Here is a 27,097-nt window from a genome sequence, read left to right on the forward strand (position 1 = left end):
GAATGAGATCACTCCTCCCCCTCCAGAAATCAACTCCAATCTAGACGCTCCCCTGCCGTCATTCCAGGTGTCTCCGTCTGTCCCGGGGTGCGGCTCTGCAGCTGGAGGACTGTGCAGACTCCTCGTTATTCTCTATGCGGATTATTTCTTCCTCATCCTTCTATATCGCCGCAGCACTGTACACATTATCGCACTCACTATAGTCCTTATTCACACCTGCGATTCCTATCTGTGTCTGTGCAGTGATTGCTGTTTCCTCTTTGCATCCAGCCAGTAATGTCCTCCCCTCTGTACCGGCCACTGTAATAATTCTCCCTTCTCCCCCTGTGACCCCACAAGATAACATCCCCCTATTCACCTGCAGCGGCCACAACTCCTTCTATGTGCCAGAAATAGTATTACTGCCCCCTGTGTGCCCCCATATATTACTAATGTCCCCTGTGTGCCCCCATATATTACTAATGTCACCTGTGTGCCCCCATATATTAGTAATGTCGCCTGTGTGCCCCCATATATTAGTAATGCCCCCTGTGTGCCCCCCATATATTCGTACTGTCCCCTGTGTGCCCCATATATTAGTAATGTCCCCTGTGTGCCCCCATATATTAGTAATGTCCCCTTTGTGCCCCCATATATTAGTAATGTCACCTGTGTGCCCCCATATATTCGTACTGTCACCTGTGTGCCCCCATATATTCGTACTGTCCCCTGTGTGCCCCCATATATTCGTACTGTCCCCTGTGTGCCCCCCATATATTAGTAATGTCCCCTGTGTGCCCCATATATTAGTAATGTGCCCTGTGTGCCCCATATATTAGTAATGTGCCCTGTGTGCCCCATATCTTAGTAATGTGCCCTGTGTGCCCCCCCATATATTAGTAAGTCCCCTGTGTGCCCCCATATATTAGTAATGTCCCCTGTGTGCCCCCATATGTTAGTAATATCCCCTGTGTGCCCCATATATTCGTAATGTCCCCTGTGTGCCCCATATATTAGTAATGCCCCCTGTGTGCCCCATATATTAGTAATGCCCCCTGTGTGCCCCCATATATTAGTAATGTCCCCTGTGTGCCCCCATATATTATTAATGCCCCCTGTGTGCCCCATATATTATTAATGCCCCCTGTGTGCCCCATATATTATTAATGCCCCCTGTGTGCCCCATATATTAGTAATGTCACCTGTGTGCCCCATATATTAGTAATGTCACCTGTGTGCCCCTTATATTAGTAATGTCCCCTGTGTGTCCCCATATATTAGTAATGTCCCCTGTGTGCCCCCATATATTAGTAATGTCCCCTGTGTGCCCCATATATTAGTAATGTCCCCTGTGTGTCCCCATATATTAGTAATGTCCTCTGTGTGCCCCCATATATTAGTAATGTCCCCTGTGTGCCCCCATATGTTAGTAATGTCCCCTGTGTGCCCCCATATGTTAGTAATGTCTCCTGTGTGCCCCCATATGTTAGTAATGTCCCCTGTATGCCCCCATATGTTAGTAATGTCCCGTGTGCCCCCATATGTTAGTAATGTCCCCTGTGTGCCCCCATATGTTAGTAATGTCTCCTGTGTGCCCCCATATGTTAGTAATGTCCCCTGTATGCCCCCATATGTTAGTAATGTCCCCTGTGTGCCCCCATATATTAGTAATATCCCGTGTGCCCCCCATATATTAATGTCCCCTGTGTGCCCCATATATTAGTAATGTCCCCTGTGTGCCCCCATATATTAGTAATGTCCCCTGTGTGCCCCCATATATTAGTAATGTCCCCTGTGTGCCCCCCATATATTAATGTCCCCTGTGTGCCCCATATATTAGTAATGTCCCCTGTGTGCCTTCATATATTAGCAATGTCCCCTGTGTGCCCCCATATATTAGTAATGTCCCCTGTGTGCCCCCCATGTATTAATGTCCCCTGTGTGCCCCATATATTAATAATGTCCCCTGTGTGCCCCCATATATTAGTAATGTCCCCTGTGTGCCCCATATATTAGTAATGTCCCCTGTGTGCCCCCCCATATATTAGTAATTTCCCCTGTGTGCCCCCATATATTCGTAATCTCCCCTGTGTGCCCCCATATATTCGTAATGTCCCCTGTGTGCCCCATATATTCGTAATGTCCCCTGTGTGCCCCATATATTCGTAATGTCCCCTGTGTGCCCCCATATATTAGTAATGTCCCGTGTGCCCCCATATATTAGTAATATCCCCTGTGTGCCCCTTATATTAGTAATGTCCCCTGTGTGCCCCCATATATTAGTAATGTCCCCTGTGTGCCCCCATATATTAGTAATGTCCCCTGTGTGTCCCCATATATTAGTAAGGTCCCCTGTGTGCCCCATATATTAGTAATGTCCCCTGTGTGCCCCATATATTAGTAATGTCCCCTGTGTGCCCCCATATATTAGTAATGTCCCCTGTGTGCCCCCATATATTAGTAATGTCCCCTGTGTGCCCCCATATGTTAGTAATGTCCTCTTTGTGCCCCCATATGTTAGTAATGTCCCCTGTGTGCCCCCATATATTAGTAATGTGCCCTGTGTGCCCCATATATTAGTAATGTCCCCTGTGTGCCCCCCCATATATTCGTAATGTCCCCTGTGTGCCCCATATATTAGTAATGCCCCTTGTGTGCCCCCATATATTAGTAATGTCACCTGTGTGCCCCATATATTAGTAATGTCACCTGTGTGCCCCCATATATTAGTAATGTCCCCTGTGTGCCCCCATATGTTAGTAATGTCCCCTGTGTGCCCCCATATATTAGTAATTTCCCCTGTGTGCCCCCATATATTCGTAATCTCCCCTGTGTGCCCCCATATATTCGTAATGTCCCCTGTGTGCCCCATATGTTCGTAATGTCCCCTGTGTGCCCCATATGTTCGTAATGTCCCCTGTGTGCCCCATATATTCGTAATGTCCCCTGTGTGCCCCCATATATTAGTAATGTCCCGTGTGCCCCCATATATTAGTAATATCCCCTGTGTGCCCCTTATATTAGTAATGTCCCCTGTGTGCCCCCATATATTAGTAATGTCCCCTGTGTGCCCCCATATATTAGTAATGTCCCCTGTGTGTCCCCATATATTAGTAAGGTCCCCTGTGTGCCCCATATATTAGTAATGTCTCCTGTGTGCCCCATATATTAGTAATGTCCCCTGTGTGCCCCCATATATTAGTAATGTCCCCTGTGTGCCCCAATATATTAGTAATGTCCCCTGTGTGCCCCCATATGTTAGTAATGTCCTCTTTGTGCCCCCATATGTTAGTAATGTCCCCTGTGTGCCCCCATATATTAGTAATGTGCCCTGTGTGCCCCATATATTAGTAATGTCCCCTGTGTGCCCCCATATATTAGTAATGTCCCCTGTGTGCCCCCATATCTTAGTAATGTGCCCTGTGTGCCCCCCCATATATTAGTAAGTCCCCTGTGTGCCCCCCCATATATTAGTAAGTCCCCTGTGTGCCCCCATATATTAGTAAGTCCCCTGTGTGCCCCCATATATTACTAATGTCCCCTGTGTGCCCCCATATATTCGTAATGTCCCCTGTGTGCCCCCATATATTCGTAATGTCCCCTGTGTGCCCCATATATTCGTAATGCCCCCTGTGTGCCCCCATATATTAGTAATGTCCCCTGTGTGCCCCCCATGTATTAATGTCCCCTGTGTGCCCCATATATTAATAATGTCACCTGTGTGCCCCCATATATTAGTAATGTCCCCTGTGTGCCCCCCCATATATTCGTAATCTCCCCTGTGTGCCCCCATATATTCGTAATCACCCCTGTGTGCCCCCATATATTCGTAATGTCCCCTGTGTGCCCCATATATTCGTAATGTCCCCTGTGTGCCCCATATATTCGTAATGTCCCCTGTGTGCCCCCATATATTAGTAATGTCCCGTGTGCCCCCATATATTAGTAATGTCCCCTGTGTGCCCCCATATATTAGTAATGTCCCCTGTGTGCCCCCATATATTAGTAATGTCCCCTGTGTGCCCCCATATATTAGTAATGTCCCCTGTGTGTCCCCATATATTAGTAATGTCCCCTGTGTGCCCCATATATTAGTAATGTCCCCTGTGTGCCCCCATATATTAGTAATGTCCCCTGTGTGCCCCCATATATTAGTAATGTCCCCTGTGTGCCCCCATATGTTAGTAATGTCCTCTTTGTGCCCCCATATGTTAGTAATGTCCCCTGTGTGCCCCCATATATTAGTAATGTGCCCTGTGTGCCCCATATATTAGTAATGTCCCCTGTGTGCCCCCCCATATATTCGTAATGTCCCCTGTGTGCCCCCCCATATATTCGTAATGTCCCTTGTGTGCCCCCATATATTAGTAATGTCACCTGTGTGCCCCATATATTAGTAATGTCACCTGTGTGCCCCCATATATTAGTAATGTCCCCTTTGTGCCCCCATATGTTAGTAATGTCCCCTGTGTGCCCCCATATGTTAGTAATGTCCCCTGTGTGCCCCCATGTGTTAGTAATGTCCCCTGTGTGCCCCCATATGTTAGTAATGTCCCCTGTGTGCCCCCATATGTTAGTAATGTCCCCTGTGTGCCCCCATATGTTAGTAATGTCTCCTGTGTGCCCCCATATGTTAGTAATGTCCCCTGTATGCCCCCATATGTTAGTAATGTCCCCTGTGTGCCCCCATATGTTAGTAATGTCCCCTGTATGCCCCCATATGTTAGTAATGTCCCCTGTGTGCCCCCATATATTAGTAATGTCCCCTGTGTGCCCCCCATATATTAATGTCCCCTGTGTGCCCCATATATTAGTAATGTCCCCTGTGTGCCTTCATATATTAGCAATGTCCCCTGTGTGCCCCCATATATTAGTAATGTGCCCTGTGTGCCCCCATATATTAGTAATGTGCCCTGTGTGCCCCCATACATTAGTAATGTGCCCTGTGTGCCCCATATATTAGTAATGTCCCCTGTGTGCTCCATATATTAGTAATGTCCCCTGTGTGCCCCCATATATTAGTAATGTCCTCTTTGTGCCCCCATATATTAGTAATGTGCCCTGTGTGCCCCATATATTAGTAATGTGCCCTGTGTGCCCCATATATTAGTAATGTCCCCTGTGTGCCCCCATATATTCGTAATGTCCCCTGTGTGCCCCCATATATTCGTAATGTCCCCTGTGTGCCCCATATATTCGTAATGTCCCCTGTGTGCCCCATATATTCGTAATGTCCCCTGTGTGCCCCATATATTCGTAATGTCCCCTGTGTGCCCCCATATATTAGTAATGTCCCCTGTGTGCCCCCATATATTAGTAATGTCCCCTGTGTGCCCCCATATATTAGTAATGTCCCCTGTGTGCCTCCATATCTTAGTAATGTGCCCTGTGTGCCCCATATATTAGTAATGTCCCCTGTGTGCCCCCCCCATATATTAGTAAGTCCCCTGTGTGCCCCCATATATTAGTAAGTCCCCTGTGTGCCCCCATATATTAGTAATGTCCCCTGTGTGCCCCCATATGTTAGTAATGTCCCCTGTGTGCCCCATATATTCGTAATGTCCCCTGTGTGCCCCATATATTCGTAATGCCCCCTGTGTGCCCCCATATATTAGTAATGTCCCCTGTGTGCCCCCATGTATTAATGTCCCCTGTGTGCCCCATATATTAATAATGTCCCCTGTGTGCCCCCATATATTAGTAATGTCCCCTGTGTGCCCCATATATTAGTAATGTCCCCTGTGTGCCCCCCCATATATTCGTAATCTCCCCTGTGTGCCCCCATATATTCGTAATCTCCCCTGTGTGCCCCCATATATTCGTAATCTTCCCTGTGTGCCCCATATATTCGTAATGTCCCCTGTGTGCCCCATATATTCGTAATGTCCCCTGTGTGCCCCCATATATTAGTAATGTCCCGTGTGCCCCCATATATTAGTAATATCCCCTGTGTGCCCCTTATATTAGTAATGTCCCCTGTGTGCCCCCATATATTAGTAATGTCCCCTGTGTGCCCCCATATATTAGTAATGTCCCCTGTGTGTCCCCATATATTAGTAAGGTCCCCTGTGTGCCCCATATATTAGTAATGTCCCCTGTGTGCCCCATATATTAGTAATGTCCCCTGTGTGCCCCCATATATTAGTAATGTCCCCTGTGTGCCCCCATATATTAGTAATGTCCCCTGTGTGCCCCCATATGTTAGTAATGTCCTCTTTGTGCCCCCATATGTTAGTAATGTGCCCTGTGTGCCCCCATATATTAGTAATGTGCCCTGTGTGCCCCATATATTAGTAATGTCCCCTGTGTGCCCCCCCATATATTAGTAATGCCCCTTGTGTGCCCCCATATATTAGTAATGTCACCTGTGTGCCCCATATATTAGTAATGTCACCTGTGTGCCCCCATATATTAGTAATGTCCCCTGTGTGCCCCCATATGTTAGTAATGTCCCCTGTGTGCCCCCATATGTTAGTAATGTCCCCTGTGTGCCCCCATATGTTAGTAATGTCCCCTGTGTGCCCCCATATGTTAGTAATGTCTCCTGTGTGCCCCCATATGTTAGTAATGTCCCCTGTATGCCCCCATATGTTAGTAATGTCCCCTGTATGCCCCCATATGTTAGTAATGTCCCCTGTGTGCCCCCATATGTTAGTAATGTCCCCTGTGTGCCCCCATATGTTAGTAATGTCCCCTATGTGCCCCCATATATTAGTAATGTCCCCTGTGTGCCCCCCATATATTAGTAATGTCCCCTGTGTGCCCCATATATTAGCAATGTCCCCTGTGTGCCTTCATATATTAGCAATGTCCCCTGTGTGCCCCCATATATTAGTAATGTCCCCTGTGTGCCCCCCATATATTAATGTCCCCTGTGTGCCCCATATATTAGTAATGTCCCCTGTGTGCCTTCATATATTAGCAATGTCCCCTGTGTGCCCCCATATATTAGTAATGTCCCCTGTGTGCCCCCATATATTAGTAATGTGCCCTGTGTGCCCCCATACATTAGTAATGTCCCCTGTGTGCTCCATATATTAGTAATGTCCCCTGTGTGCCCCCATATATTAGTAATGTCCCTTGTGTGCCCCCATATATTAGTAATGTCCCCTGTGTACCCCCATATGTTAGTAATGTCCCCTTTGTGCCCCCATATGTTAGTTATGTCCCCTGTGTGCCCCCATATATTAGTAATGTGCCCTGTGTGCCCCATATATTAGTAATGTGCCCTGTGTGCCCCATATATTAGTAATGTCCCCTGTGTGCCACCATATATTAGTAATGTCCCCTGTGTGCCCCATATATTCGTAATGTCCCCTGTGTGCCCCATATATTAGTAATGTCCCCTGTGTGCCCCATATATTCGTAATGTCCCCAGTGTGCCCCCATATATTAGTAATGTCCCCTGTGTGCCCCCATATATTAGTAATGTCCCCTGTGTGCCCCCATATATTAGTAATGTCCCCTGTGTGCCCCCATATCTTAGTAATGTGCCCTGTGTGCCCCATATATTAGTAATGTCCCCTGTGTGCCCCCCCATATATTAGTAAGTCCCCTGTGTGCCCCCATATATTAGTAAGTCCCCTGTGTGCCCCCATATATTAGTAATGTCCCCTGTGTGCCCCCATATGTTAGTAATGTCCCCTGTGTGCCCCATATATTCGTAATGTCCCCTGTGTGCCCCATATATTAGTAATGCCCCCTGTGTGCCCCCATATATTAGTAATGCCTCCTGTGTGCCCCATATATTAGTAATGCCTCCTGTGTGCCCCCATATATTAGTAATGTCTCCTGTGTGCCCCCATATATTAGTAATGTCTCCTGTGTGCCCCCATATATTAGTAATGTCTCCTGTGTGCCCCCATATATTAGTAATGTCTCCTGTGTGCCCCCATATATTAGTAATGTCCCCTGTGTGCCCCCATATGTTAGTAATGTCCCCTGTGTGCCCCATATGTTAGTAATGTCCCCTGTGTGCCCCCATATGTTAATGTCCCCTGTGTGCCCCCATATATTCGTACTGTCCCCTGTGTGCCCCCATATATTAGTAATATCACCTGTGTGCTCCCATATATTAGTAATGTGCCCTGTGTGCCCCATATCTTAGTAATGTGCCCTGTGTGCCCCATATATTAGTAATGTGCCTTGTGTGCCCCCCATATATTAGTAAGTCCCCTGTGTGCCCCCATATATTAGTAATGTCCCCTGTGTGCCCCCATATGTTAGTAATGTCCCCTGTGTGCCCCCATATATTAGTAATGTCCCCTGTGTGCCCCATATATTAGTAATGCCCCCTGTGTGCCCCCATATATTAGTAATGTCCCTTGTGTGCCCCCCCATATATTAGTAAGTCCCCTGTGTGCCCCCATATATTAGTAATGTCCCCTGTGTGCCCCCATATGTTAGTAATGTCCCCTGTGTGCCCCATATATTCGTAATGTCCCCTGTGTGCCCCATATATTAGTAATGCCCCCTGTGTGCCCCCATATATTAGTAATGTCCCCTGTGTGCCCCCATATGTTAGTAATGTCCCCTGTGTGCCCCATATATTCGTAATGTCCCCTGTGTGCCCCATATATTCGTAATGTCCCCTGTGTGCCCCCATATATTCGTAATGTCCCCTGTGTGCCCCCATATATTAGTAATGTCCCCTGTGTGCCCCCATATATTAGTAATGTCCCCTGTGTGCCCCCATATGTTAGTAATGTCCCCTGTGTGCCCCCATATGTTAGTAATGTCCCCTGTGTGCCCCATATATTAGTAATGTCCCCTGTGTGCCCCATATATTAGTAATGCCCCCTTTGTGCCCCCATATATTAGTAATGTCCCTTGTGTGCCCCCCCATATATTCGTAATGTCCCCTGTGTGCCCCATATATTAGTAATGCCCCTTGTGTGCCCCCATATATTAGTAATGTCACCTGTGTGCCCCCATATATTAGTAATGTCACCTGTGTGCCCCATATATTAGTAATGTCCCCTGTGTGCCCCCATATGTTAGTAATGTCTCCTGTGTGCCCCCATATGTTAGTAATGTCCCCTGTATGCCCCCATATGTTAGTAATGTCCCCTGTATGCCCCCATATGTTAGTAATGTCCCCTGTGTGCCCCCATATGTTAGTAATGTCCCCTGTGTGCCCCCATATGTTAGTAATGTCCCCTGTGTGCCCCCATATGTTAGTAATGTCCCCTGTGTGCCCCCATATGTTAGTAATGTCCCCTGTATGCCCCCATATGTTAGTAATGTCCCCTGTGTGTCCCCATATATTAGTAATGTCCCGTGTGCCCCCCATATATTAATGTCCCCTGTGTGCCCCATATATTAGTAATGTCCCCTGTGTGCCTTCATATATTAGCAATGTCCCCTGTGTGCCCCCATATATTAGCAATGTGCCCTGTGTGCCCCCATATATTAGTAATGTGCCCTGTGTGCCCCCATATATTAGTAATGTCCCCTGTGTGCCCCATATATTAGTAATGTCCCCTGTGTGCTCCATATATTAGTAATGTCCCCTGTGTGCCCCCATATATTAGTAATGTCCCCTGTGTGCCCCCATGTATTAGTAATGTCCCCTGTGTGCCCCCATATGTTAGTAATGTCCTCTTTGTGCCCCCATATGTTAGTTATGTCCCCTGTGTGCCCCCATATATTAGTAATGTGCCCTGTGTGCCCCATATATTAGTAATGTGCCCTGTGTGCCCCATATATTAGTAATGTCCCCTGTGCGCCCCCATATATTAGTAATGTCCCCTGTGCGCCCCCATATATTAGTAATGTCCCCTGTGTGCCCCATATATTCGTAATGTCCCCTGTGTGCCCCATATATTCGTAATGTCCCCTGTGTGCCCCCATATATTAGTAATGTCCCCTGTGTGCCCCCATATATTAGTAATGTCCCCTGTGTGCCCCCATATATTAGTAATGTCCCCTGTGTGCCCCCATATCTTAGTAATGTGCCCTGTGTGCCCCATATATTAGTAATGTCCCCTGTGTGCCCCCCCCATATATTAGTAAGTCCCCTGTGTGCCCCCATATATTAGTAAGTCCCCTGTGTGCCCCCATATATTAGTAATGTCCCCTGTGTGCCCCCATATGTTAGTAATGTCCCCTGTGTGCCCCATATATTCGTAATGTCCCCTGTGTGCCCCATATATTCGTAATGCCCCCTGTGTGCGCCCATATATTCGTAATGTCACCTGTGTGCCCCATATATTAGTAATGCCTCCTGTGTGCCCCATATATTAGTAATGCCTCCTGTGTGCCCCCATATATTAGTAATGTCTCCTGTGTGCCCCCATATATTAGTAATGTCTCCTATGTGCCCCCATATATTAGTAATGTCCCCTGTGTGCCCCCATATGTTAGTAATGTCCCCTGTGTGCCCCCATATGTTAGTAATGTCCCCTGTGTGCCCCCATATGTTAGTAATGTCCCCTGTGTGCCCCCATATGTTAGTAATGTCCCCTGTGTGCCCCCATATGTTAGTAATGTCCCCTGTGTGCCCCCATGTGTTAGTAATGTCCCCTGTGTGCCCCCATATGTTAGTAATGTCCCCTGTGTGCCCCCATATATTAGTAATGTCCCCTGTGTGCCCCCATATATTAGTAATGTCCCCTGTGTGCCCCATATATTACTAATGTCCCCTGTGTGCCTTCATATATTAGCAATGTCCCCTGTGTGCCCCATATATTAGTAATGTCCCCTGTGTGCCTTCATATATTAGCAATGTCCCCTGTGTGCCCCCATATATTAGCAATGTCCCCTGTGTGCCCCCATATATTAGTATTGTGCCCTGTGTGCCCCCATACATTAGTAATGTGCCCTGTGTGCCCCATATATTAGTAATGTCCCCTGTGTGCTCCATATATTAGTAATGTCCCCTGTGTGCCCCCCCATATATTAGTAATGTCCCCTGTGTGTCCCCATATATTAGTAAGGTCCCCTGTGTGCCCCCATATGTTAGTAAGGTCCCCTGTGTGCCCCCATATGTTAGTAATGTACCCTGTGTGCCCCCATATGTTAGTAATGTACCCTGTGTGCCCCCATATGTTAGTAATGTCCTCTTTGTGCCCCCATATGTTAGTAATGTCCCCTGTGTGCCCCCATATACTAGTAATGTGCCCTGTGTGCCCCATATATTAGTAATGTGCCCTGTGTGCCCCCCTATATATTAGTAATGTCCCCTGTGTGCCCCCATATGTTAGTAATGTCCCCTTTGTGCCCCATATATTAGTAATGCCCCCTGTGTGCCCCATATATTAGTAATGCCCCCTGTGTGCCCCCATATATTAGTAATGTCCCCTGTGTGCCCCATATATTAGTACTGCCCCCTGTGTGCCCCCATATATTAGTAATGTCTACTGTGTGCCTCCATGTTTTAGTAATGTCCCCTGTGTGTCCCCATATATTATTAATGTCCCCTGTGTGCCCCCATATATTAGTAATGTCCCCTGTGTGCCCCCATATATTAGTAATCTCCCCTGTGTGCCCCCATATGTTAGTAATGTCCCCTGTGTGCCCCCATATATTAGTAATGTCCCCTGTGTGCCCCCATATATTAGTAATGTCCCCTCTGTGCCCCCATATATTGGTAATGTCCCCTGTGTGCCCCCATATATTAGTAATGTCCCCTGTGTGCCCCCATATATTAGTAATTTCACCTGTGCCCTCATATATTAGTAATGTCCCCTGTGTGCCCCATATATTAGTAACGTCCCCTGTGTGCCCCCATATGTTAGTAATATCCCGTGTGCCCCCATATGTTAGTAATGTCCTCTGTGTGCACCCATATTTTAGTAATGTCCCCATATATTAGTAATGTCACCTGTGTGCCCCCATATATTCGTAATGTCCCCTGTGTGCCCCCATATATTAGTAATGTCCCCTTTCTGCCCCATATATTAGTAATGTCCCCTGTGTGCCCCCATATATTAATAATGTCCCGTGTGCCCCCATGTATTAGTAATGTCACCTGTGTGCCCCCATATATTAGTAACGTCACCTGTGTGCCCGAAATAGTATTACTGTCCCCTGTGTGCCCCCATATATTAGTAATGTCCTCTGTGTGTCCCCATATATTAGTAATGTCCTCTGTGTGCCCCCATATATTAGTAATGTCCCCTGTGTGCCCCCATATGTTAGTAATGTCCCCTGTGTGCCCCCATATGTTAGTAATGTCCCCTGTGTGCCCCCATATGTTAGTAATGTCTCCTGTGTGCCCCCATATGTTAGTAATGTCCCCTGTATGCCCCCATATGTTAGTAATGTCCCCTGTGTGCCCCCATATATTAGTAATGTCCCCTGTGTGCCCCCCATATATTAATGTCCCCTGGGTGCCCCATATATTAGTAATGTCCCCTGTGTGCCCCCATATATTAGTAATGTCCCCTGTGTGCCCCCATATATTAGTAATGTCCCCTGTGTGCCCCCCATATATTAATGTCCCCTGTGTGCCCCATATATTAGTAATGTCCCCTGTGTGCTCCATATATTAGTAATGTCCCCTGTGTGCCCCCCCATATATTAGTAATGTCCCCTGTGTGCCCCCATATATTCGTAATGTCCCCTGTGTGCCCCCATATATTCGTAATGTCCCCTGTGTGCCCCATATATTAGTAATGTCCCCTGTGTGCCCCATATATTAGTAATGTCCCCTGTGTGCCCCCATATATTAGTAATGTCCCCTGTGTGCCCTCATATATTAGTAATGTCCCCTGTGTGCCCTCATATATTAGTAATGTCCCCTGTGTGCCCCCATATATTAGTAATGTCCCCTGTGTGCCCCCATATATTAGTAATGTCTCCTGTGTGCCCCCATATAATAGTAATGTCTCCTGTGTGCCCCCATATAATAGTAATGTCTCCTGTGTGCCCCCATATAAGAGTAATGTCTCCTGTGTGCCCCCATATAAGAGTAATGTCTCCTGTGTGCCCCCATATAAGAGTAATGTCTCCTGTGTGCCCCCATATAAGAGTAATGTCTCCTGTGTGCCCCCATATAAGAGTAATGTCTCCTGTGTGCCCCCATATAAGAGTAATGTCTCCTGTGTGCCCCATATAAGAGTAATGTCTCCTGTGTGCCCCCATATATTAATAATGTCTCCTGTGTGCCCCCATATAAGAGTAATGTCTCCTGTGTGCCCCCATATATTAATAATGTCTCCTGTGTGCCCCCATATAAGAGTAATGTCTCCTGTGTGCCCCCATATAAGAGTAATGTCTCCTGTGTGCCCCCATATAATAGTAATGTCTCCTGTGTGCCCCCATATATTAGTAATGTCCGCTGCGTGCCCCCATATGTTAGTAATGTCCCCTGCGTGCCCCCCATATGTTAGTAATGTCCCCTGCGTGCCCCCCATATGTTAGTAATGTCCCCTGTGTGCCCCCCATATGTTAGTAATGTCCCCTGTGTGCCCCCCATATGTTAGTAATGTCCCCTGTGTGCCCCCCATATGTTAGTAATGTCCCCTGTGTGCACACATATATTAGTAATGTCCCCTGTGTGCCCCCATGTATTAGTAATGTCCTCTGTGTGCCCCCATATATTAGTAATGTCCCCTGTGTGCCCTCATATATTAGTAATGTCCCCTGTGCGCCCTCATATATTAGTAATGTCCCCTGTGTGCCCCCATATATTAGTAATGTCGCCTGTGTGCCCCCATATAATAGTAATGTCCCCTGTGTGCCCCCCATATATTAATGTCCCCTGTGTGCCCCATATATTAGTAATGTCCCCTGTGTGCCTTCATATATTAGCAATGTCCCCTGTGTGCCTCCATATATTAGTAATGTCCCCTGTGTGCCCCCATACATTAGTAATGTGCCCTGTGTGCCCCATATATTAGTAATGTCCCCTGTGTGCTCCATATATTAGTAATGTCCCCTGTGTGCCCCCATATATTAGTAATGTCCCCTGTGTGCCCCCATATATTAGTAATGTCCCCTGTGTGCCCCCATATATTAGTAATGTCCCCTGTGTGCCCCCATATATTAGTAATGTCCCCTGTGTGCCCCCATATATTAATAATGTCTCCTGTGTGCCCCCATATATTAATAATGTCTCCTGTGTGCCCCCATATAAGAGTAATGTCTCCTGTGTGCCCCCATATAATAGTAATGTCTCCTGTGTGCCCCCATATATTAGTAATGTCCGCTGCGTGCCCCCATATGTTAGTAATGTCCCCTGCGTGCCCCCCATATGTTAGTAATGTCCCCTGTGTGCCCCCCATATGTTACTAATGTCCCCTGTGTGCCCCCCATATGTTAGTAATGTCCCCTGTGTGCCCCCCATATGTTAGTAATGTCCCCTGTGTGCACACATATATTAGTAATGTCCCCTGTGTGCCCCCATGTATTAGTAATGTCCTCTGTGTGCCCCCATATATTAGTAATGTCCCCTGTGTGCCCTCATATATTAGTAATGTCCCCTGTGCGCCCTCATATATTAGTAATGTCCCCTGTGTGCCCCCATATATTAGTAATGTCGCCTGTGTGCCCCCATATAATAGTAATGTCCCCTGTGTGCCCCCCATATATTAATGTCCCCTGTGTGCCCCATATATTAATAATGTCCCCTGTGTGCCTTCATATATTAGCAATGTCCCCTGTGTGCCTCCATATATTAGTAATGTCCCCTGTGTGCCCCCATACATTAGTAATGTGCCCTGTGTGCCCCATATATTAGTAATGTCCCCTGTGTGCTCCATATATTAGTAATGTCCCCTGTGTGCCCCCATATATTAGTAATGTCCCCTGTGTGCCCCCATATATTAGTAATGTCCCCTGTGTGCCCCCATATATTAGTAATGTCCCCTGTGTGCCCCCATATATTAGTAATGTCCCCTGTGTGCCCCCATATATTAATAATGTCTCCTGTGTGCCCCCATATATTAATAATGTCTCCTGTGTGCCCCCATATAAGAGTAATGTCTCCTGTGTGCCCCCATATAATAGTAATGTCTCCTGTGTGCCCCCATATATTAGTAATGTCCGCTGCGTGCCCCCCATATGTTAGTAATGTCCCCTGCGTGCCCCCCATATGTTAGTAATGCCCCTGTGTGCCCCCATATATTAGTAGTGTCCCCTGTGTGCCCCCATATATTAGTAATGTCCCCTGTGTGCCCCCATATATTAGTAATGTCGCCTGTGTGCCCCCATATAATAGTAATGTCCCCTGTGTGCCCCCCATATATTAATGTCCCCTGTGTGCCCCATATATTAGTAATGTCCCCTGTGTGCCTTCATATATTAGCAATGTCCCCTGTGTGCCCCATATATTAGTAATGTCCCCTGTGTGCCTTCATATATTAGCAATGTCCCTGTGTGCCCCCATATATTAGCAATGTCCCCTGTGTGCCCCCATATATTAGTATTGTGCCCTGTGTGCCCCCATACATTAGTAATGTGCCCTGTGTGCCCCATATATTAGTAATGTCCCCTGTGTGCTCCATATATTAGTAATGTCCCCTGTGTGCCCCCCCATATATTAGTAATGTCCCCTGTGTGTCCCCATATATTAGTAAGGTCCCCTGTGTGCCCCCATATGTTAGTAAGGTCCCCTGTGTGCCCCCATATGTTAGTAATGTACCCTGTGTGCCCCCATATGTTAGTAATGTCCTCTTTGTGCCCCCATATGTTAGTAATGTCCCCTGTGTGCCCCCATATACTAGTAATGTGCCCTGTGTGCCCCATATATTAGTAATGTGCCCTGTGTGCCCCCCTATATATTAGTAATGTCCCCTGTGCGCCCCCATATATTAGTAATGTCCCCTGTGTGCCCCCATATGTTAGTAATGTCCCCTTTGTGCCCCATATATTAGTAATGCCCCCTGTGTGCCCCATATATTAGTAATGCCCCCTGTGTGCCCCCATATATTAGTAATGTCCCCTGTGTGCCCCATATATTAGTACTGCCCCCTGTGTGCCCCCATATATTAGTAATGTCTACTGTGTGCCTCCATGTTTTAGTAATGTCCCCTGTGTGTCCCCATATATTATTAATGTCCCGTGTGCCCCCATATATTAGTAATGTCCCCTGTGTGCCCCCATATATTAGTAATCTCCCCTGTGTGCCCCCATATGTTAGTAATGTCCCCTGTGTGCCCCCATATATTAGTAATGTCCCCTGTGTGCCCCCATATATTAGTAATGTCCCCTCTGTGCCCCCATATATTGGTAATGTCACCTGTGTGCCCCCATATATTAGTAATGTCCCCTGTGTGCCCCCATATATTAGTAATTTCACCTGTGCCCTCATATATTAGTAATGTCCCCTGTGTGCCCCATATATTAGTAACGTCCCCTGTGTGCCCCCATATGTTAGTAATATCCCGTGTGCCCCCATATGTTAGTAATGTCCTCTGTGTGCACCCATATTTTAGTAATGTCCCCTGTGTGTCCCCATATATTAGTAATGTCACCTGTGTGCCCCCATATATTCGTAATGTCCCCTGTGTGCCCCCATATATTAGTAATGTCCCCTGTCTGCCCCATATATTAGTAATGTCCCCTGTGTGCCCCCATATATTAATAATGTCCCGTGTGCCCCCATGTATTAGTAATGTCACCTGTGTGCCCCCATATATTAATAACGTCACCTGTGTGCCCGAAATAGTATTACTGTCCCCTGTGTGCCCCCATATATTAGTAATGTCCTCTGTGTGTCCCCATATATTAGTAATGTCCTCTGTGTGCCCCCATATATTAGTAATGTCCCCTGTGTGCCCCCATATGTTAGTAATGTCCCCTGTGTGCCCCCATATGTTAGTAATGTCCCCTGTGTGCCCCCATATGTTAGTAATGTCTCCTGTGTGCCCCCATATGTTAGTAATGTCCCCTGTATGCCCCCATATGTTAGTAATGTCCCCTGTGTGCCCCCATATATTAGTAATGTCCCCTGTGTGCCCCCCATATATTAGTAATGTCCCCTGTGTGCCCCCCATATATTAATGTCCCCTGGGTGCCCCATATATTAGTAATGTCCCCTGTGTGCCCCCCCATATATTAGTAATGTCCCCTGTGTGCCCCCATATGTTAGTAATGTCTCCTGTGTGCCCCCATATGTTAGTAATGTCCCCTGTGTGCCCCCATATATTAGTAATGTCCCCTGTGTGCCCCCATATATTAGTAATGTCCCCTGTGTGCCCCCCATATATTAATGTCCCCTGTGTGCCCCATATATTAGTAATGTCCCCTGTGTGCTCCATATATTAGTAATGTCCCCTGTGTGCCCCCCCATATATTAGTAATGTCCCCTGTGTGCCCCCATATATTCGTAATGTCCCCTGTGTGCCCCCATATATTCGTAATGTCCCCTGTGTGCCCCATATATTAGTAATGTCCCCTGTGTGCCCCCATATATTAGTAATGTCCCCTGTGTGCCCTCATATATTAGTAATGTCCCCTGTGTGCCCTCATATATTAGTAATGTCCCCTGTGTGCCCCCATATATTAGTAATGTCCCCTGTGTGCCCCCATATATTAGTAATGTCCCCTGTGTGCCCCCATATATTAATAATGTCTCCTGTATGCCCCCATATGTTAGTAATGTCCCCTGTGTGCCCCCATATATTAGTAATGTCCCCTGTGTGCCCCCATATGTTAGTAATGTCCCCTGTATGCCCCCATATGTTAGTAATGTCCCCTGTGTGCCCCCATATATTAGTAATGTCCCCTGTGTGCCCCCCATATATTAATGTCCCCTGGGTGCCCCATATATTAGTAATGTCCCCTGGGTGCCCCCATATATTAGTAATGTCCCCTGTGTGCCCCCATATATTAGTAATGTCCCCTGTGTGCCCCCCATATATTAATGTCCCCTGTGTGCCCCATATATTAGTAGTGTCCCCTGTGTGCTCCATATATTAGTAATGTCCCCTGTGTGCCCCCCCATATATTAGTAATGTCCCCTGTGTGCCCCCATATATTCGTAATGTCCCCTGTGTGCCCCCATATATTCGTAATGTCCCCTGTGTGCCCCATATATTAGTAATGTCCCCTGTGTGCCCCCATATATTAGTAATGTCCCCTGTGTGCCCTCATATATTAGTAATGTCCCCTGTGTGCCCTCATATATTAGTAATGTCCCCTGTGTGCCCCCATATATTAGTAATGTCCCCTGTGTGCCCCCATATATTAGTAATGTCCCCTGTGTGCCCCCATATATTAGTAATGTCCCCTGTGTGCCCCCATATAATAGTAATGTCTCCTGTGTGCCCCCATATAAGAGTAATGTCTCCTGTGTGCCTCCATATAAGAGTAATGTCTCCTGTGTGCCCCCATATATTAGTAATGTCCGCTGCGTGCCCCCATATGTTAGTAATGTCCCCTGCGTGCCCCCCATATGTTAGTAATGTCCCCTGCGTGCCCCCCATATGTTAGTAATGTCCCCTGTGTGCCCCCCATATGTTAGTAATGTCCCCTGTGTGCCCCCCATATGTTAGTAATGTCCCCTGTGTGCCCCCCATATGTTAGTAATGTCCCCTGTGTGCACACATATATTAGTAATGTCCCCTGTGTGCCCCCATGTATTAGTAATGTCCTCTGTGTGCCCCCATATATTAGTAATGTCCCCTGTGTGCCCTCATATATTAGTAATGTCCCCTGTGCGCCCTCATATATTAGTAATGTCCCCTGTGTGCCCCATATATTAGTAATGTCCCCTGTGTGCCTTCATATATTAGCAATGTCCCCTGTGTGCCTCCATATATTAGTAATGTCCCCTGTGTGCCCCCATACATTAGTAATGTGCCCTGTGTGCCCCATATATTAGTAATGTCCCCTGTGTGCCCCCATATATTAATAATGTCTCCTGTGTGCCCCCATATATTAATAATGTCTCCTGTGTGCCCCCATATAAGAGTAATGTCTCCTGTGTGCCCCTATATAATAGTAATGTCTCCTGTGTGCCCCCATATATTAGTAATGTCCGCTGTGTGCCCCCATATATTAGTAATGTCCGCTGTGTGCCCCCATATATTAGTAATGTCCGCTGTGTGCCCCCATATGTTAGTAATGTCCCCTGCGTGCCCCCCATATGTTACTAATGTCCTCTGTGTGCCCCCCATATGTTAGTAATGTCCCCTGTGTGCCCCCCATATGTTAGTAATGTCCCCTGTGTGCCCACATATATTAGTAATGTCCCCTGTGTGCCCCCATGTATTAGTAATGTCCCCTGTGTGCCCCCATATATTAGTAATGTCCCCTGTGTGCCCTCATATATTAGTAATGTCCCCTGTGTGCCCCCATATATTAGTAGTGTCCCCTGTGTGCCCCCATATATTAGTAATGTCCCCTGTGTGCCCCCATATAATAGTAATGTCGCCTGTGTGCCCCCATATAATAGTAATGTCGCCTGTGTGCCCCCATATATTAGTAATGTCCCCTGTGTTCCCCCATATATTAGTAATGTCCCCTGTGTGCCCCCATATATTAGTAGTGTCCCCTGTGTGCCCCCATATATTAGTAATGTCCCCTGTGTGCCCCCATATATTAGTAATGTCCCCTATGTGCCCCCATATAATAGTAATGTCCCCTGTGTGCCCCCATATATTAGTAATGTCCCCTGTGTGCCCCCATATATTAGTAATGTCCCCTGTGTGCCCCCCATATGTTAGTAATGTCCCCTGTGTGCCCCCCATATGTTAGTAATGTCCCCTGTGTGCCCCCCATATGTTAGTAATGTCCCCTGTGTGCCCACATATATTAACTAACAGACCAAAAAGTGGAAAAAATACCCATTAAAAAATAACTTTTAATGTATCATTTAAAAATGTGTGCTCTATAGTACAGTTAGGACAAACTACACATAATGAGGAGAGATACCTTATATTATAGGGATGGTGGGGATAAGCATATAGCAATCAGAAATTAGCCCTAAATAGCCCTGGTAGAGGAGCTCTCGCTACCTGACAGCGGAGTGTTTTCACCCTAGGGGTTCAAGTGGTGCCCCCGCTCCGCAACGGCTGTCCCTCACCTATCCCTGAATATCCCTACTCAACCACACAATAAAACACACATTTATTGACCAGTAACGTCCTAATGACGTACTAGATATATATCAGACACACAATAGTTATGTCAATAGACGTAGTCAATAAATACACAAAAATAGAAAGAAGGATCGCCTGAAAAATAAGGGCAATCCTAAAAAGACAATAGCCAATTGCAACATATACTGGTCAAAGATATGATATCAAAAATATATAGCAATGTACTTATCTTATTAAATCCTTCTGAGGTTCCGGCTGGTGTTCAGACAGGTATCCCCTTCAGGCTCAACGAACATGTGGCTGTATGAACCAGGTCCAGGAAGTGATCCCAGCAAAGGACGTGCACTTCTATCCTCTAATACAGCTTGTCCCCTGATTTACCAGGATGCACTACATTGGACCATTATACTGTGGTACACTATATGGGACCATTATACTGGGTGGCACTATATGGGGAAGACATTATACTATAGTTCACTATATGGGGCCATGATACTGTGGGGCACGATATGGGGCCATTAGACTGTGGGGCACTACATGGGGCCATTATACAGAGGACTTGGTGACTCTTATGAGCGGTATAGTTACTGAGGTCACTGCTCATCAGAGCCGCCAGGTCTTGTGGAACGCAGTGGGTCCCGGAGTGGCTTCTGCTACGACCTATAGAGCGTCGTTCTCTGAACAGGGCTCCATAGCCTTTGGATGTTGGATTCAGGGATCGTTGTGGGAACGCCATGGACTACGTCGGACCTGCATGTTTTTTTTTCAAAAATAAATTGGTGAACCAGGAAGAGTGTCGGGGAGTCTTTCTTCAAATAATTTTTTTTTTCTGTCTGGGTATTTTTTTCTCCATTACTAACCCCAGGGCTTGATGCCAAATGTGTTTTTTGACAATTCACAGCTGACATCAACCTCAACTATCATTACCCCGATTGCCACCGCACCAGGGCAATAGAGAAGAGGTGGGCAAAGCGCGTATTTTCAGGCTGGAAAGGGTCAATAACCAGGATCATTCTGAGCCTGATATCAGCCCGCAGCTGTCTGCTTCACCTTGCCTGGTTACGAAAAATAGTGGGGGACCCCAAGTGTTTTTTTTTTCATTTATTTATTAGGGTAAACACCCTTTAGTGCCACATGAAAGGCACTAAAGGGTGCAAGTTTATTATATGTAGGGGCTTGTGAAATTATATATAAAAGCCTCAAACTTCTGTGTGTGAATCAGACATGAGAACTAACATGATAGAAGATTACAGTCCGGGGAAGACGGGAAACATTCATATAGACGACCAGTGGAGATGTAGTCAGTGACTCTCTCTGGCCAAATATGTTTCTAGAGCCGTAGTATAAGATGAAGATGTCGTCCTCCTCATGAAGTAGTTATTTCTCATGTCGCGTGTAATGAAGATCTCCTGCAGTATTGCTAATGCCGATTCCAGTGTCCGTAAATGAGACGAGAATTAGCTTTATGGAAGATGAGTCTATGAGAAATGTATTCAGCTGCAGACTCCGAGGAAGAAACTACTTGTTGTCTGTGACCTAAAATATAGAGGTTTTATTACTAGATGTAAAGAAGAAAACTAAATACTGTAAAATAATAAATCTCATATGTTTCCCTTATTATCTCCAGTAATTGTATTATTACACAGGATTTTTATGATGCTACATCGGCTCATCTTCTCATTCAGGTCTCTACAATATCAGATCCTCTCAGTGAAGATCTTCTATATTAGAGAATTTTCCTGTTTCTCCCATCAAAGATGGATATGGACAGAGACAAGATGGCGGAGAGGATATTACACCTCACCCTAGAGATCCTCTTCCGGCTTACTGGAGAGGTGAGAGATTCTGATGACGTCACATTACATCATTCTTATCTATGGGAATAACAGATGGACAGAACTGGAGAGGTGAGGACTCTGGAGATGTCTGGAGGGAGATTTATTAATGTATCTCTCCATAACCAGGATTACACAGTAGTGAAGAAGACCTCTAGTGAGCGCTGCCAGGACCCTGTGTCTGAGGGATGGGTAAGACCCCTGAGCCCAATCACAGGGCCTCCACCTCACCCCCTGATACATAAGGACATCAATGACCAGAAGATCCTAGAACTCACCTACAAGATGATTGAGCTGCTGACTGGAGAGGTGACACTGCTGGGAATGCTGGTACATTATACAGTAACACTATGAAGGGATTGGGGGATGACGGTATCATTGTATGTGTCAGGTTCCTATAAGGTGTCAGGATGTCGCTGTTTATTTCTCCATGGAGGAGTGGAAGTATATAGAAGAACACAAATATCTGTACAAGGACGTCAAGATGGAGGTTCCCCAGCCCCTCACATCACCAGGTAATAGACAGGACTAAATACACACGGCCTATAATTATCTGTATGTAAAGAATGAATTCAGTCCCTGTATGTGTTTCCTCCAGATCTATCCAGTAAGAGGACAACACCAGAGAGATGTTCCCATCCTCTTCTTTCACAGGACTGTAAACAAGAAGATCCCAATGTTCCTCAGGATCATCAGGTAGATGGAGAGAAGGTGTCATGAGATCTCCCCTATGATGTGTAGACGGCTGTGAAGGTCTTGTGCTCAGTCTTGTTTTATCCACCAGTATTATATGTTTTATACTTGTGTAATGAGAACGGTGGAGATGGCAGGATTAGAGCTGATCATAGATGGGACTTCTCATCTGTCTGTGACTTTTACAATATTTGTTTCAGGGTGAAGATCTGACCCATATTAATACTACAGAAACATATGTAAGGGGTGATGAGCGGTGTAAAGAGGAGATTCCTACATATGACTACCCAGGTGAGTAGTAACCACTAAATGCAGAGAAGTCACAGATTCTTCTCAGTCACCGGCTGTGGCTGCTTTATCGGTGGTGTAGTCCGGCCGTATTACAATCATGTGATCACCATTTTACCTCTTGACCACAACATTCTCCTTCACCCACAACTGTTCAAATGACTTTGGGCATTGAAAGCCCTTTTCTATAGAATTTACAACCTGCAGGATCCACCTACCCCCTGTTGGCTTCCTAGAATCCTGATCTCTTATTGGATGAATCTACCTTCTCTCCCTTCTGTGCTGCTGAATGTCCTCATATGGTCCCTACAAGACCAGGTCCAGTCTTTCTGACCAAACTTTACTTTTATGATCGACAACATTAAATGTGTAGTGAGGCCAAGTGTGAATTTCTGTACAATAACAGCAGAGTTTCCTTTTATACTTTTCAAATTCTTTTCAAACCAACTAACTTCAAACAGGATTGTGATAAACTATACAGAAAACATTACACCTGTGCCATGATATATCTCTAAGCTGTGCGTGGCTGATGGCTGTAATATGCATTTATTCCCGCCTGCAGGAGATGTGTTGGCATGGCTCCAGCCTTGGTTTCATGGATTCACTCCACGTCATAAATTCCATTATGTTTTCAATCCTCAGGAATTCAGATTACTGCACAATCTCTCCTGAAATGGGGGCACTAATACTTTCTCTACTCTTCTGGTCAGGACTCATAGTAGCTCCAATGGTCCACCATAAATCAATAAAGTCCGGTTTAGTGTTGGTGTTCTCCCCCCATACATAAAATTTTGTTGGAGATGTAACTTTTTTTTATTCCATATCTTTTTTTTACAGGTTAATTCTGTGTAATAGTTTGATTGTGGTTGGATCAGCCTGCCTCACTTATGTGAGTCTGTAACTCCCTGGTAGTCTTTAAAAAAAAAAAAAAAAAGGTCTCCATTGCCTCTTCCAACTGTCCTTACGATACTTTAGATTGCTAAGAGCCACCGAGCCCCATACTCTAATTACCCCAGAGAGGTTTCTCCACTAGTTACTATTTACTGATGAAGACTGTTGAGTTTGATCATTTCAATAGATGTGTTATTGTCTATAGTCACAGTTTTTGACTGCACTAGTTAGTGTCCAAAATAGGGCTTGCCTTGCCCATCACCCTTTTACCCCTCTACATGGATCTGGACTTGCACCCCTAGGCTTGGGTCATGGTGTTACCTGCTGTTCTTTGGTGTGAGATGGGAAGAAGAATAGTCATGTAGCCGGGTCAGAGCCAAGGGCTGGACAGAACCTGCATCACCGAGAGCTTCTGGTTCTGATGTCTCCTCCATTACCAGCGCCGCCTGCAGGATGAATAAGGTGACAGAGGCAGATGTCGCAGGAGCAGATCCCAGAGAAAATGGGAGATGCCTTTTGCAGAAGCCCTAAAATAACAAAATTGCTGAAAACCAGAGCAGTAGAAATCCCCATAAAGTGACTCTATTTTGGAAATTATAACCCTCAGTGAAATAATCTATAGGAGTAGCGACTATTTTGATTCCACAGACACTTTCTGGAAATTAGCACACGGTGGATGTTGGAGAAAGAAAATTGCAAATATGCCATTTTATTACCCAACACATAGTGTCCAGATTGTGCTCCAGGAGACACATAACGTAAATTAAGTGGGTTCTTCTCACTATAGTAATGCCAAATACATGGATGCTAAATGTGGTTTGGGTACACTACAAGGCTCAGAAGTGAGGGGGAGATTTCAATTTGGGAGAGTGGATATTGCTGGATTAGGTTATGGAAGCCATGTTACTTTTCAAGAGCCTTTGAGCCAATAATGGTGTAGAAACCTTTGTTTTCCATTGACAGATGATGGACCTGAGTGGGGACTTGGTTTTTGTGAGATGAGTAGAAGTTTTCATTGATATTATTTTCGCCGACATAACATTGTTTGGTGGCTTTTTATTCCATATTTGGGAGGGAGAATGAAAAAACAGTTGAACATCACGCTCCACTGGTTCATCCTACGAGGTTTTCTATTAGACTGTGATCTGTCATTGTCTTGATGAATAATTCAGTATTTTACATAACTTACCATTTTTACAGACAGTTTAAGTAGAAATGTTCAAAAATATAAAATTCAAGGATATTTTATTCTAAAATAATAATTGGTTTTATTCTTGGCAGATGACTGTACCCGGAGATCAGAGGAACAGCTGACATCTTCAATTTTTAAATCAGATGATCTTGAGATCCCACAGGATACAATTGAAGTGAATGCCATTACTCCAGATATCCCATCATCCCTTCACAGCAAAGATCTGTCATCTGATCCTGTGAAACAGGTCCTGTCTGCTGACTCATTATCGACTACTATGGAAAATCAAAGTCACAAAATAAGCATTAAAAAACAAACTGCTCCTAAAGGAAAGAAGCCATTTTCACATACAGAATATGGAAATAGTTTTCCCCTCAAAAAGTCTATTCTTAAACATCAAAAAATTAACACGACAGAGAATAGGTTTGTATTTTCCAAGTGTGGGAGATGTTTTAACCAGAAATCAGATTTGGTTAAGCACCAGAGAACTCACACAGGGGAGAAGCCTTTTTCCTGTTCAGAATGTGAGAAATATTTTAACCATAAATCAAGTCTTGTTACACACCAGAGAACCCACACAGGGGAGAAGCCTTTTTTCTGTTCAGAATGTGGGAAATGTTTTAACCAGAAAACACAGCTTGATTACCACCAGAGAACCCACACAGGGGTGAAGCCTTTTTCCTGTTCAGAATGTGGGAAATATTTTAACCATAAATCAAGCCTTGTTACACACCAAAGAACTCACACAGGGGAGAAACCATTTTTCTGTTCAGAATGTGGGAAATGTTTTAACCAGAAAACACAGCTTGATTACCACCAGAGAATTCACACAGGGGTGAAGCCTTTTTCCTGTTCAGATTGTGGAAAATGTTTTAACCTGAAAGCGCATCTTAATAGACACCAAATAACTCACACAGGGGAGAAACCATTTTCCTGTTTAGAATGTGGAAAAAGTTTTGTGAACAAATCATATCTTTTAAGTCACCAAATAATTCACACAGGGGAGAAGCCATTTTCATGTTCAGAATGTGGTAAATGTTTTAACCATAAATCAAATCTTGTTAGGCACCAGATAAGTCACACAGGGGAGAAAGCATTTTCCTGTTCAGAATGTGGAAAATGTTTTAAACTGAAAGCGCATCTTAATAGACATCAGAGAATTCACACAGGGGAGAAGCCATTTTCATGTTCATAATGTGGAAAATGTTTTGTGAAGAAAACATGCCTTCTTAGTCACCAGAGAACCCACACAGTGGAGAAGCCTTTTTCATGTAATTAATGTGGGAAATTTTTTACAAGGAATCAACTTTTAATAAACATCAGAGAAGTCACACAGTGGAGAAGCCTTTTTCATGTTCAGAATGTTGGAAATGTTTTAACTGAAAATTGTATCTTCTTAAAGGAGTTGTCCACTACTACTGCCAACTCCAGAACCAGGCAGTAAGAACTAACACTGGCATTACCTAAGTGTCAGAGGTGAGCTTATATAGCAGAGGGGAGTGGCCAACACTGAACAGCTGAGACAATCCAGGTAGGAAAGCTCCAGCAGCTTCAACTAAACAGATTAACCCTTGCACTGCTAGCAAGGAAAAAACCTGCACTTTTGAATATGGTGGTGAAGTACTTTTAACCAGTGCAGAAGTACATGAAACCAGACACCGCAGTCTTCTGGCCCCTCTCTGTCATGGTAACCCAGTGACTCTAACTCTGAAATTGCAATCACTATTAAGCCTCAGCCCTAAAGCACACCACATATTTAATTTCTGCTGGTATTTTTGGGGGAAAAAGGTAACAATTTTAATGGAAGTGGTCATCAGAACGTGATACCTGACCAACCTAGGCGGGGGGATGTGTTAGGGGTCCTATTAATTACTCTCTGACCCATTCCTTTACTCGGGTTGAGGTGCCATTGGCCTTATTTAATGCATCCAACAAAATTGAAGAAAAGCGGCACTCACCAGGTATGCAATTCAAGAGTCCTTTATTTCCAGTACATTGGAGCAGGATCTAACTGAGTGGAGGACAGGGAGTGTGCAGGGGAATGAGGGAGAATCACAGCCGTTTCACGCAGCTGTGCTTCAATGGGTTCAGCTAACAATGCCGTAGCCACTGATTCCTTTTGTAAAAAAACAGGTGCAGAATAGTTGTCATTATCAGTGCATGCAAAACATTGTGCAATTTAAAAACATGTTAAAAGATAATTACAAAAAACACGGACATATATTTTTATT

General features: G+C 45.4%; 1 protein-coding gene across 2 annotated transcripts; it reads left to right on the forward strand.

Moving 5' to 3' along the window:
• The first annotated feature begins 6 nt into the window (after positions 1 to 6).
• On the forward strand, positions 7 to 27,097 carry LOC141182762 (uncharacterized). 2 transcript variants are annotated; one of them, XM_073660865.1, is made up of 7 exons: positions 7 to 87; positions 21,653 to 21,802; positions 21,932 to 22,111; positions 22,194 to 22,317; positions 22,401 to 22,498; positions 22,696 to 22,786; positions 24,956 to 27,097. In XM_073660865.1, the coding sequence occupies exons 2-7, from the start codon at positions 21,725 to 21,727 to the stop codon at positions 26,059 to 26,061; spliced, it is 1,677 nt and encodes a 558-aa protein (XP_073516966.1). In that variant the 5' UTR covers positions 7 to 87; positions 21,653 to 21,724; the 3' UTR covers positions 26,062 to 27,097. The 2 variants fall into 2 exon arrangements, with proteins under 2 accessions (XP_073516966.1, XP_073516967.1); XM_073660866.1 differs by having other exon boundaries at positions 7 to 67.

Source organism: Phyllobates terribilis, unplaced genomic scaffold (assembly GCF_046119375.1).
Source record: "Phyllobates terribilis strain yellow unplaced genomic scaffold, ASM4611937v1 Scaffold_36__1_contigs__length_13169755, whole genome shotgun sequence".
Lineage (NCBI taxonomy): Eukaryota > Metazoa > Chordata > Amphibia > Anura > Dendrobatidae > Phyllobates > Phyllobates terribilis.